This window comes from Asterias rubens, chromosome 5, assembly GCF_902459465.1.
Source record: "Asterias rubens chromosome 5, eAstRub1.3, whole genome shotgun sequence".
NCBI classification, from domain to species: domain Eukaryota; kingdom Metazoa; phylum Echinodermata; class Asteroidea; order Forcipulatida; family Asteriidae; genus Asterias; species Asterias rubens.
Window position 1 is genome coordinate 1,657,765 of NC_047066.1, and position 14,111 is coordinate 1,671,875.

Below are 14,111 nucleotides of genomic sequence, written 5' to 3' on the forward strand. Positions count from 1 at the left end.
GGAGAAATTTGGGAAATAATTTCTGTCAAAAAAAGCCAACTTTACCACCCCTGGGTTATGAAAGTGAACAATTTAGGGGAAGCTGACTAGGTACATTTACAAAACATTCGGTTTGAATACAGTCATAGTTACTGTTATGGTCATCTTTGTCCGCAAAGTTACGCCTTTATGGTCTAGCGCCCTCTCGTGATGCCCTAGTGCTTTTCGCCAATAAGTTTTCTGAAGTGTTTAGTTTTCGTCAAACCACTCCATAGAAAGTGCCTCTTTTTCACCTTGTAGGCCTTTTTTGGACTTGTTGTAGATACTATGAAGATTAGTGGTAAGCTTTGATTATTGTAATGGGGTTTTAGATTAATTTTTAGTTAATGTTGTCTAATTAGCATGTATTTTTCAGCCATGTTTTCTCGCCGTATCATTTTCCTAGCTGTGCAGGCCCCCTGCTTAGTGATGTTTGCTCTTTCTGGAAGTTCTGGGTCTTTTTATGGTTGTATAACTATTTTAGATGTGTGGGAGTTGTAAGGTTTAGACTTGGTTTTTGTGCGTAACAGGGCCTGCCTAAAAACATCCACTCGCCATTTTTATTTTGACGCTATGAATATTCATGTGCTGGTTTCCTCATTTGGGCCTCGCCTGCTTATGACTGGACACTCGCTGTGTGTGTATTGAGTGCATTAAATAATTTATGCATCGTTTTTTATTTGTAGGTTGAAGATGACGAGAAGAATAGTGTTTTGAGCAGAGGTTTATATATAGTTGAGGACATCTTGAGCCCGCAGAGAGAACAATTCTGTAAGAGTAATTACATGCTTGGGAAATTGTTATTTCTTTAAATACTGGGTTTTTCTTTTTTAGTTATTCATTATTCCGGATGTCGTTATTGTGCTATAAATCTTTATTCAGATTTATAATATAGATTTTGTACTTAAATCTATTGCTCTGTACTTATAGTTGTTGTACTTTCTGCATTAAACTTTCAGTTTTACCGTTTTGTGGTACACTACACATTGGTTAACTGTTTGGAGTAGAGGGCGCCCCGGCACCCCAAGTCCTTCACAGTTACTTTGTCAACATTTTTGAAGTAACCAGTACCGTGCGATACTAAAAGCCCAACTCGTGAGTGGTTCTCATTTCGACCTTCTTTGGGTAGTTTTACCGAAACCTAAACCCAAGAATAAAACTAACACATTTTTTTTATTGAAATCGGTATTGACCAAAAACAAGGTAACCGGGCACCAAGAAGACCTCAATGTTCGCTTCCACTCAGTCCCAAATGAACATGTTGACAGTGTTAATTAGTATAACTTAAGAATCACAACTGAGACTCGAACCCAAACTCTGCTGATAAGAAACACCAGAATTTGATTTCGGTGCTTTTTACCGCTCGGCCACGACACTACCACAAAAGAAGTCCAAAACTTATCTTGTACGTACAGGATAACTTAAATGCAAACGTATACGTAAACGAAAAGAGAGAGATTTTGTTTTATTCATGTGACGTACTCTGCGCTTACTCTTTACCTGGAAAATACAGCGATAAGATCCTCGACACACCAGCGATGAGTCCATCCAGTCCAAGTGCGAGTCCCAACTTATCTACACCGAACAGTTCTATAATCACGATATCAAATTGTATCATTGGTAGGGAGAGCATGCATCCATAGATGAAGGTTGCTACCAAAAACGGCCAAAATGACATCAGCCATGGATCAATGAGATAATACATTGACAACATTATGAGTCCGATTCCTAACCAACCAATGTTGCCAATAACTGGAAATTGTTTAATAATAATATGAAACATTTATATAGCGCTCTACGGAGAACAGAGCGCTTTACATGAGACTATGACAACAAAACAAAAGAAAAACAAACAAACTAGGATGGGTGGGGAAAAAAAATGTCTTGAGGAGGCTTTTGAATACAGGCAACGAGATCGCCTCTCTAAGACCCGCGGGGAGCTCATTCCATAGGCGAGGGGCAGCTATGGAGAATGAGCTATCCCCAGCTTTCCGTCTAGTTCTAGGAACGGAAAGCCGGGTCTGATCAGCTGATGAGCGGAGTCGTTGCCTGTATTCATCAGCAGTATTGGAGTTTTGGGAATGAACAAGCTCAACCAGATATGATGGAGATTGGGTGTGGAGGATTTTGTAAACATGAGTGAAAATTTTGAAGTTGATACGTTAACAGGGAGCCAATGCAGCGATGCAATCAGGCCGGCAGAAGGCTGGTCACGGCCACACGCAAATACTAGCCGAGCGGCCTTGTTTTGCAGACGCTGGAGTCGAGCGAGGTCATTTTCGCGGGCACCTACCAAAAGAGAGTTGGCATAGTCAAGACGGGACAAGACCAGACTTCTGACGGCATGATGGCAAGCGCTTTGTGTAATAAACCGGCGAATACGCCATAGATTACGTATGTGAAAATTAACAGTTTTACATACAGAGCTAATATGATGAGACATATTCAGAGAACAATCGAGCGAGACTCCTAGGTTCTTAACAGATGTGGAAGCAGGAATTGTAAAGTCGCCCAATATTAGTTCAAGATTAGGGAGAGTGTATAAAACATGACTGTTCGCAAAAACAATAAACTCCGTCTTTCCCTGGTTCAGCTGAAGCATGTTTTGAGCCATCCATTTGTTGATGGCAAGCACACATGATGATAAATTGCTGAGTACATGTACACGCTGACGATCACCTTCAGACTTAGGGTCAAACTCAGCATAGAGCTGAATATCATCAGCGTATTCATGAAATGAGATACCATGTTGACGAATGATCTCGCCAATGGGATTGGTGTACCTGAGGTATGGAATAGGTAAAGATATGATGTCTTGAGAAATCGCCTTTTATCGAAACTTTGGTGGTACGGTGGTACGGTATTGACCGTACTGCTTATTCCAAATTGAGTATGAAGTCTCTGGAGGAGGATGTCGTGGTCAACCGTGTCAAAGGCGGCGGACATGTCAAGCAACACCATGAGAACATCTTTACTTTTATCAAGGGAACGAAGAATGTCATTTTTCACCCGAAGGAGGGCAGTCTCAGTACTATGAAAGCGCTTGTAAGCAGACTGGAACTGTTCCCCTAGTGTGTAGCTGTCCACATGGTTAATCACTTGACATGTTGCCACCTTCTCTATGACCTTGGACAAAAAGGGTACATTGGCTACAGGACGGTAACTCTTAAGATCATTACGGTCAAGAGAACTCTTCTTAAGTACAGGAGTAATTACAGAGTGTTTAAGATTGGACGGGAATATACCAGATGAGAGGGAAGCGTTAACAATCTTTGTGATAACCGGGAGAAGAGTGGATAGATTGTTCTTAACCAACCAGGATTGTAAGGTGTCCAATGAGCAAGATTTGTTTGAAAGACGCATGATAATTTGTTTAACGGCGTCACAAGTAAGCTGCTCAAATTCTGGCATACAAAAGACTGTGGAAATCTGTTTAGGAACAATGACATTGGTATCAGAGTGTGAACTGACATTGGAGCGTATGGTATCAACCTTGTCCTTGAAAAAGGACAGAAAGTTGTCAGCAAGCTTTGTGTTAGAATCACAATCAGGTAAAACTTGAGCAGTCTTGTTAAAAAGAACATTAATTATGACATACATATCTTTGATATTACAATTGGTACATTTATCGGAAAAGTACATAATCTTAGAACCAGTGATCAGTTTGTTAACATGTTCCTTTTGAGAACGGTAGGCTTGTTCGTCAAACGCTGAGTTGCTCTTTTTCCATTTCCGTTCAAGCCGACGTCGAACACGCCTTTCAGTATGAATGGAGTTGTTGTACCATGGGAGTTTGGGTTTGACGGTACGTTCCCTGGTCACAAAGGGACAAACTTCGTCAAGGAAGGTAGAAGTTATTGAACAGTAAGACTCTGTGAGAATGTTAGGGTTGGTACTATCCGGAAAGACTGTGAACCGGTCATGAAGAAGCTCTGCAAAGCGCTCGTGGTCCATCTTGCCATACTCACGAAATTAGTTGAGATCTTCAGTGGTGGAGGCTTGGCACACAAGATGGTACATTTCACTGCGTGGTGATCAGAGTGAAGCAAGGGGTCAACTTGAACTTCGTGGATTAGATCTTCATCATCACGAGACATAACTAGGTCCAAGGTATGCCCATGCTTGTGTGTTGGGCCGTTGACGTGCTGAATAAAACCTGCATTGGAAACGATCTTGGCGAACTTATTGGAGTCCCGGTTATCAAGTGAGTCAACATGAACATTGAAATCACCAAGGAGTGACCAACTCCTCGTCGAGAAAGGTTTCAAGCTCGTCCAATGTTTCAGCCCATTTGCACGTGACGGAGGTGGACGATATATGCCGATAAGTTGGATGGAGTTGTTGAGAGTTACGATGCAATGTTCAAAGTTAATGGATGAAAAATCGGATGGAGTAGAGCATAGTTGAAGAGATTTCTTGTACACAATGCCAATTCCTCCACCGTAGGTCTTACCGCCACGAGGAAAATTGATAAAGCTGTAACCAGGGGGTGTAAACTCACCAATTACCACCATGTCGTCATCGGATAACCAGGTTTCAGTCAGTAGCATTATATCAACATCAAACAATATAATGTGGTCCAATAAGGTGGTGGTTTTGTTGCGAACGGAGTTCGCATTCCAGAGATGTACGGATAGACTGGAAAATGGCTTGCCGAGGGAAATTGGTCGCAGGTTAGAAAGATTACTGGTATGGGATTTTCGTGTATTGACAGGTCGAGGGACACAGCAATTCTTGATCTTTTTGAACATATGAGTTCCTGCACGTCGACTTCTTACGTGACGAGCAATGCCCAGTTCCTTCATAGTGTTATAGGACTTGTCAGATATGGGGTTCTACTCACGCGTAAGTCAAGTAGCTGTTGTTTAGTGTAGCGATGCACAGTAGCAGACACAATGGGAGGTCTGTTGTCGATTGACTGCTGAACCGAAACCGCATTGTTCGAAGCCATTGTTAAGATGTGCTGGCAACCACTATGGCTACTGGTAAGCCTACTCACATTTTGGATTCGATGTCCGAAGTTTCTTTCAAAACTGTGTACTTCCACAGAAGATCCCATGCTCCAAACTGCTTCAGGATGAAGGACGACATACTCAAGAAAACGTTGATATAAAATCAACGATACAACAAGACGGATTCCGTGTTTGACCAACACACCTAGAGTTGCGTGGACAAGGATTCTGGCGAATCCGAAGCCCGCCAAGAAAGCTGATTTGGGAAAATTCCTTAGAAACGGTAACGTAGGGTACAAAGTAGATGAACCACGCTGAGTACATCATCATCCATTATGTTCATCATGAAGACAATAAGCCAGAAGGGTAATGAGGAGAGTAAACTAATCTTCAAAGTCTCACTGATGAAAGAGGAAACACTGTTCCGACAAGAGCGACAACGGCTGTTAGATGCAGCTTCTTCTCCTTCACCGGTAACAGCCGTTTCTTGTACTAGAGCAACTGTTTGATATTCGTCATTACTTCTTGTTGTAGCGGGTTCTTTCATCAAAGCTCCACAGACACCAAGATGAGACAGAATTGCACCAAGTAGCAGCATGGTTCCCCTCCAACCATACACATCCAAGAAGAATTGCGTTAAGCGAAGAGTGGTAAAGAATACTAGTGATGCTCCGATATCTCCTGCACCAAATGCCAAGGTATACGACCCAGTGAAAGCACGGCTAATCACCTCCTTCGTCACTACACTTGAGACACCAACCGCTGGCCCTGGTTGATAAAAGGGTTGAGACATAAGTCTTTCAGTGTTATACAGCTCAATGTTTTACATTACAAATCGAATAAATTTAAATGCCCAATATGAATGGCTAAAACCTTGAACTCAGGGCTCCAAAAAAACCATCGACGATGGTGGCAGCAGACTTACCAGGTAAAATCTATTTTGTTTGGTAATGTGCGCATGCTCAAAGCTACGTCATCAATGGAAATTTACCTGGTAAGTATGCTGCCACCTAGCGTTCTAAAGTCTCCCATTTGCTTTAAAGTATAATGCAGTTTATAGAGCATACTGATCGAAATGTCGAATTGAAACCAACAGTTCTTTTCAGAACCACCCAAACTCATTCGAAATAGTTATTATAGGTATTACCGCAAACCTTTCCATATTGTAATTCTTCCAATTTTAACCATTGTATCTTCTGCAAAGTTTCAAATCCTACTTATAATGCAATTTATTCAGTTTGTTTTGAGGTGGTTGTCACGGGCAGACGCAGGGAATGTGATCCGAACTGTCTTTTATTTCCCAATTAAACTTTAAGAGCCAATAAAGTACAGTTCATAAATACCTCAGACAGTTTCGCTATTCCTATTGGTGGAGAGCGCGTCATGTGTGGGTGTTTAAATCTTTGATAATGACCAGTGTTTATAACCGGTTGTGAGAGGGTACTCCGCGCTAGTCTTTGTGCAAGACGTTTCTCGGCGATGCGAGCGGTGTTTGTAAGTTGGCCGCGCTGTGTGTGAAAGGAAAACAAGAATGTGTTGCACCAAGACTAAACGCGCATGCGCACGAACGGAGCCGGAAACTGTCGGAAATAGGCGTCTCAGTCAACACACTGACGTTGTACATAATGTACATTTACGTACAGACCCCAAGCACGTCGGAAACGGATAAGTTTTACAGAGTTTGTTATGCTTTATTACGCCTTTTAACCAAAAAGCCATTTATTAATCGGAATAAAAGAGTAGTGACTCGTTCTTTCACGGCCGTTTAAAACCTTGCAGGGTCGTTACTGTGTGATAAATGCCCTCGCCTTCGGCTTGGGTCATCACACGGCAACGACCCTGCCGGTTCTTAACGGCCGTGCAAGAACGAGTCACTACACTTCTTTTCCCTTATTGCTTGAGGATTTCATTGTAAATAAATTGTAATAGCTTGTGAAAAATAATCCTGGTCGGTTTCATAACAATTGGAATAAAATTGGATTGAAATAAGAAGGTCCAGTGGCATGGCATCCTTGTGGAAATCAACACGGTTGTGTGTGTGGAATGCAACACGTTTGTGTCTTTTCAGACGTCGGGTTGCAAGTCTACAAAACCCTGACCCAGACTCCCACTTACGAGTCATCTGATTGGAGGAAGTTTGGGCGGCGACCGTGTGTCAACCACTGGTCGATGTTGTTACCAGACTTCCTACAAATCTTTCTGACAGGTGACTCATTGGACATTGTTTCGCAGATGGTTCTCTGGATTGGTTCACTCATTGCCCCTTGCCCGCCCACCTGCCATTCGATCCGCCCTTTTTGGTCGGGTTACTTTCGTGTTGTACTACAAAGGCATGGTTCTCCGGATTGGTTCATTCATTGCCGTGCAGGGTCGAAGAGGCTGGGTGCCAGGACAACACCGAAACAAATCTCACGAACTTGCATTGAATGAATGAAGTAACTCACAGACTGATGTTTCGCAGGCGACCATGATTGTGTCAACCAGTGGTCGATGTTGTTACCAGACTTCCTAGAAATCCTTCTGACAGGTGACTCATTTGTTGAAAAGATTAAATTTAAATGGAGAATGTTTATTTTAAAAAAGCAGTCACTTCCAAACGGCATGAGAATTATGGACAAGGCGGATGGAATCAAACGGAAGCTTTATAATTTGGAAACATTGGGTAGGGCTATAGGTTGGAAGGAGCCGGAGAGAGAGATCCGGAAATCAGAGAAACACAGCGCCCGCTAGCGTTCGGTCATTACAAGCGTGTACAGTTTTTGCCGTGCTTAGATCGGAACGTTGGTTGTGTGTGACCGCGCAACACCAATGGTCTTGGAACCAAGACTAATTAAGTCATCACAGGATTTGGCGTCCGCAATAAATCGGAGATCACAAGGTGATCTGAATATATTTGTTAACGACCTCAACCAATTTTATGGCCGGTTTGATCGCAATAACAGTACAAATGGAGATGAAAACCACACCAAGCTGTGCATGGAGTTGGGCTCACAGGGAAATGCATCCGAGAGAATCGTCCTTTATCGGTCAAGTTAAAAAGTCCCTCAAATCGATTAGGACGAACAAATCTGCAGGACCAGATGGGATCCGCGGTAAGATTTTAAAAGCGTGTCACAAAGAGCTTGCATGAGTCTTTCAACGATTATTCCAATGGTCTTTAGACACTTATACAATCCCCAGTCTACGGAAATCCTCGACAGTCATTCCAATTCCCAAGATAACGAAGCCAGCTGTTCTCAGACTATAGACCGGTTGCCCTCACACCTATTGTGATGCAATGCTTTGAACGGGTCATCAAAGACTGCGTTCAGACACGGTTCTAAAGTTGGTTTAACTCATGGTTCAACTCGATCGAGTTCAACTCAGTGTGTCTGAACGGATCTAAAGTTAGTCCGAATTGAGTTCAACCCACAAAAGATAAACCGTCCAGGGAGGGGGTTTATCTTTAGACCGCTTCGGGTTTATCTTTTACTACTGTGTGGGGACAGAATAAAAAAGACCACATCCGGTTTAACTCACAACAGGCGACCCATTGACCTCCGTAATCATTACGTAAACACACGGTGACCAATGAACAGGACAATAAACAGGATGTTAGAGTAACGGGGTCGCGTTTTCTTTGACCTCTTAAAACCAAAGATAAACCGGATCGGGTTTAACTCAGTGCTGTCTGAACGCAAAGGGGTTTTATTTTTACGATCACCCCCTGCTGCTCGTAAAAGTTAAACCGGCTCGGGTCTAACTTAGTACGCTGTCTGAACATTTGTAAAGGTATTGTGCTCAACGAAACAAGAAATGCAGCGGATCCTTTTCAGTTTGCCTATCGTGCGCATCGTGGTGAGGATGATGTAGCCCTATATAGGACTCTTTCTCTGTACACAGGAACAGAGTTCTAACTATTGAGGCAACAAGCCACTAATTTCAACAGATTCACATTCCATGGCGGCATACATTTTTCTGCGGTGGGTTTTGGTCCTCATATTTTCCTCACAAATCCTTCATTTTCGTGAAATAATGCAGCTTCCAACGTTAAAATATTCCCGTTTCGATCGTTTTCTCACAGTGTTGTCTGTTGTCGTGCGTACGCGTATGAATTCGCGTGCAAGACGCACGATGCAAGCTTTTTAGACGCATGAATTCTTGGTCACCGTATCTTGACTGCACAGCGTTAACAACACAATTCAAAATTTGCGCGTCGTGCGTTTTGCGCACACACGGCAGACTGTGAGAGTACGAACAAAAATGGGAATTCCTTAACGTTGGGAGCTGCATTATTTCATGAAAATTACGGATTTGTGAAGAATGAATGACGATCAAAACCCACCGCAGAAAAATATATGCTGCCATATAATGTGAATCTGTTGAAATTGGTGCTTTCTTGCAGGTAAGATTTGAGTTATGAAGCTGTAAAAACTTCCCGCCCCAGAAATGTACCCTGATGTCCAGGACGTCACTGTAGTAGTACAAAACGAAAGTGTAAGGCCGCCAGGGCCGGCTATGGATGATGCAACTATGACATTATTGCATAATATTTACGGGCACATTGACAATTGTAAAAGCTATGTACGAACATTATTTTATTGACTTCTCCTCTGCCTTTAACACAATAAGGCCACAGTCTCTTTTGTATTAATTACAGCATTTGAAAGTTAACCCTCACCTTGCCCTCTGGACTAATGATTTTTTTTACTGCAGCGACCACAGAAGGTCAGATTTCCAGGTGTTTGCTCTGATGTAGTCTTGGTGCAAGACGTTTCTCGTTTCCTTTTCACGCACACCGCGGCCAATTCACCGACAGCGCGCGCACCGACTCACCTGACTTATAGTCCACTCACCGCTTATAGTCCACTCACCGCCGTGAGTGGACTAAGTCAGGTGAGTCGGTGCGCGCGCTGTGAATTGGCCGCGGTGTGCGTGAAAAGGGAACGAGAAACGTCTTGCACCAAGACTAGCTCTGATGTCGCACACTTAAGCACTGGAGTTCCACAGGGACTAGGGGTGTGTGTTATCACCTCTTTTGTTTTCATTGTTCACAAGTGACTTTAATGTCCAAAGTAGTTCTTGTATTGTGATTAAAGTATCTGGGAACTGTAATTGATGATCAGCTGAACTGGAACTCTAGCACCACGAAAATCTATAAGAAGGCTAATCAACGGTTGTACTTTGTCAGGAAGCTGAAGTATTTTAAAGGCAGTGAACACTATTGGTGATTACTCAAAATAATTATTAGCATAAAACCTTTCTTGGTGACAAGTAATGGGGAGAGGTTGGTAGTATAAAACATTGTGAGAAACAGCTCCCTCTGAAGTGCCATAGTTTTGGAGAAAGAAGTAATTTTCCACGAATTTGCTTTTGAGACCTCAAGTTTAGAACTTGAGGTCTCGAAATCAACCATCTAAACGCACAAAACTTCGTGTGACAAGGGTGTTTTCTTCCTTCATTATCTCGCAACTTTGATTATCGATTAAGCTCAAATTTTCACATGTTTGTTGTTTTATGGGGGGGGGGGGTAATTGAAAGTTTAATATCTGCAATATATAATATTTTACCAAAAAATTAATGGTTTGGTACTATTTAATTTGTCCAACTAACTGTAAGTCTCATGTTTGGCAACCACCCTGAGCTTTTTATGACTCCCAGGACTCCAGAAAAATGATATCTCGTCATATTTGTCGGCCATTTTGAAATGTTCTGATTTACATAAAAAATAAAAATACAATTCCGGAGGGCTCCTCGGCTAATATTAATTAATAGACCCATCTGAAAGCCTTGTGACAAAAATGGTGCTTTTGTCCGCCGAGGATAGCGGTAATTCGCTAAGCCACCTGACTACTTTGCCCTGCCCCCTCTTTCGGTAGCTTTTGGCCAGCTACCTATTCATTTCCTACTCATCTTCACGGTACGGTCACGTGATTCAATTTATCCAATCCATGGTTTCATTTAAAGCAGCAGTCGCTCGCCCAGAAGCAACATGGCGGCGTTTGGTACATCCCATTCCGCTAGTGACAAGCAACCTGCAAGTTCGGCCCCAGATAAAATGCCTGAAGTTGTTCGTGGCCAAATTTTCGATGTCGCCCCGAGGTATACTGGCCTTGCATACATCGGGGAAGGGGCCTATGGTATGGTATGGTAAGTGTCATTTCCTAAGAAGTAAATTTGACAACAAGCCATATAAAGTTCAATGAATGGAGAAACTTGTTCGTTGCGACTGCACTGATGCTGCGTTGGACCGATGGGGGACTGGCCCAGTTTTAAGGTCGAGATGGTCCTTTTTTGAGAGACCGTTCCTGTTGGAAAATACGCATTGTTTTTGTTTTGTTTAAACCCAAATCAGATCGCAAATAACACTGTTTTAAATTATACCTCAATCAGAGTTGTCATCACATCATGATCAGCAAAAAAGTGATTTTTTTTTACCTGGTAAATGCCTTTTAAATTTAAGCAACATTATTAATTTAAATTTAATAACATAAATATGCATCATCAAGTCAATGAACATCAAAATATCCAAAATTAAAATTAAAAACATACTTAAAATTAACTGAGGATGTTTTTCGTTTTAACCAATACAATTTGTAGGCCCCCTATTTTACTATATCACTCACATGTCATGCATGTCACACTGATTCAATTCTTTCCTGCTGAGGTATGTGAAAACACACCATATAAATTTCAGAACCGCAGTCAATGCTTTGTGGGAAGGCATATGGGGCAGTTTGCTATGCGATGTATGTTGTCTGATGCACGACTTGCGCACGCGTCGCCTATATCTTTGTGTGGGTTCAACAGCGGGAAAAGTTTCCGTATGGCGCCACCACTTTTTCATTCGAAATGAAATAATATAGTATCTAATTTACCTCAATGAGATATCCCTTTTTGTAAAAATGAGTGAAAAAGTGGTGGCGCCATACGGAAAGTTATCCCAACAGCGCCTTCTTTTGGTATTTTGCTATTGGCGATAAACCTTATTGATTTAAAAAATTATTGATAGTGTTTGATTTTTTCAAGCTTTGCATGTTATGAAAAATCAGAAGTTACTATAATTATACTATATAGTAAACTTTGTGGGTACAACCACCATGTGTAACTTATGAATATTATACACATAATGAATGTTTATGAGTGCAATGGTGCGAATATGTTCATGAGTTGAAAGATGGAATGTTCTATTCAACGAGGCGGAGCCGAGTTGAATGGAACATTCCAGCTTTCAACGAATGAACATTTCGCACCATTGCACGAATGAAAAACATTCATTATTTGTTTTATATAATATCCAAGTAGATCTTTGTAATTTTGATTAAAAGATACAACTTTCAAAACAAACAAAACGTAGGCCTACAATTTTTAATTGTAGAAGCCGAATGTTAAGTAATTATACTACCTTGCAGTAACACTGCTGCGTTACCAAAGACACGCGCACGCAGTGATATGTGTTTACTCAGCCTTTTCGTTCCATCCGAAAAGTACTATTGCACGCTGGCAGCGTGCAATGGTACTTTTCGGATGGAACGAAAAAGCACGGTGAGTGACTCAGTGTGCAATGGCACTTTTATTTGCTATCATGTGACGGACAATCCTCCAATCAAATGGCAAGGATCTGCTAGGGTGTTATATAAAATATCTTATTTGAGGGGGTGTTGGCTCTGAAAATTCCAATGAGTAATACTTACAGGGTACGACTAGTTTTTGGTAAGCTTCTCCACCACCTTGGGGCCAATTTCACAAGATCTAAGATTGATCGTAACTGCAAATCAATTGTACACAAATCAATTGTAGTTGTGAGTAAAATGTGATGTCTCAATACAAATCACCATGATGGTGATACTGAAAAATTGTATTGCGATGAGTTTTAATGCTTAGTGAAATCAGCATCATTCCTAAAACAATCGATCCTGCTCTTTAGTCCAAACAAGCGAGTTTGTGTGGTGGCAGACAAGTTTGGTGTCTTCATGGAGTTGTCCTTGTGTCCATGTTATTTAGAAATGAAATCAGTGCGAGTATCAACCAAAATATTAAATATTGGCTTGACATTATTACTCTCTCAGTGTCAGGCATGTATGATTCATTTTATGAAAGGGCGAGGGCATCAACGCATATTCTCCTTGGTAAAGGGCACCCTATGAGGAAGTTGTAAATTTCTACTGGAATAATTCAATGGCAGTATGGCACCAAGGAGGAGAACCTCAGCTTTGCATTGATATAACTTAATACAAACAGTAATAAATTAAGAAAATATACTTGATTGAAAACAGTTTCCTAACTTTTTGTGAGCAGTTTAGTTCAATTTTTGATCCCCATACATGTAAACTTCCCAACAAGTAAATCTGCTGGATTCCAGTACTTTGTGAAGCCTACTTACGTACTGTACAGGTGTCTAATGCTGTTTTGCAAAATCTGCTAAAACAATTTGGTATCTTCAATCGAGACTTCCATTCCTTTCTGTGTGAAACTCAACCTTATGATCTCGATAACAAATTCAATTTTGGGACCCCTACAGTTTACCATTAACATCCATGTCACTGACAGTTTGGGTTACTTTGTAAACCTGTTTGTGGTTGTAAAGGGCTGGAATTTTGAGGAAACATCCACAAGACCAAAAGACTTGTTGCTCAGAATCTTTACTGGACTGAGATGTTATTAACAAGACCAGAGTCAAAATGCAAACACGGATTATTATCTTGAATAACAACCAAGAAAAGATTCTGGTTTTTTTTGGTGACACTTACTCAGCAGGATTAAAGGATATTTGTGAGACTAGGACTCAACATTTGAACATCATTCTGTTGAGTCAAGGTGTTGAATTGATAATAACAAAGGCCACCTGACTTGTCCTGTCTTCGGTTTACTGGCCCGACACAGAAATCACCGGCCTGAGGCCAGTGGTCTAGTGTAAAATTCAAGCACTGAACTGTGGTTGTACAGCATGTTCAAAGATTCAAGGTTTGACAGGGGGTTTTGTCGGTTGGATTTTTGATGTTCATTAAAATGATATTAATTTTGGTTCAACCCATACACACCTATGTGTGTAGCACTGAATACTCAGTACTTTCCTGAGTCCTTTGAAAAAAATCATTGGCCAAACACTCGGGTGGGATTCGAACCCACAAACTTTGCAATTCTTGAGCAGTGTCGTACCAA

General features: G+C 41.5%; 2 protein-coding genes across 2 annotated transcripts in view; one reads left to right on the top strand and one right to left on the bottom strand.

Annotated features, from left to right (window-relative positions):
* Positions 1 to 5,244: 5,244 nt before the first annotated feature.
* Positions 5,245 to 5,763, bottom strand: LOC117290062 (monocarboxylate transporter 13-like). Its single transcript, XM_033771310.1, has one exon. The coding sequence runs from the start codon at positions 5,761 to 5,763 to the stop codon at positions 5,245 to 5,247; it is 519 nt and encodes a 172-aa protein (XP_033627201.1).
* A 5,165-nt stretch (positions 5,764 to 10,928) lies between these two features.
* Positions 10,929 to 14,111, top strand: part of LOC117289998 (mitogen-activated protein kinase 1-like) — a 41,023-nt gene continuing 37,840 nt past the window's right edge. The window contains exon 1 of the mRNA XM_033771205.1: positions 10,929 to 11,099. Within this exon, the coding sequence (XP_033627096.1) occupies positions 10,942 to 11,099 (158 nt within the window). The 5' untranslated portion in view covers positions 10,929 to 10,941. The remainder of the gene's footprint in view (positions 11,100 to 14,111) is intronic.

Excerpts from the sequence above, each read along its gene's own strand:
- LOC117290062 (XM_033771310.1), bottom strand. The coding sequence starts at position 5,763 with ATGTCTCAACCCTTTTATCAACCAGGGCCAGCGGTTGGTGTCTCAAGT.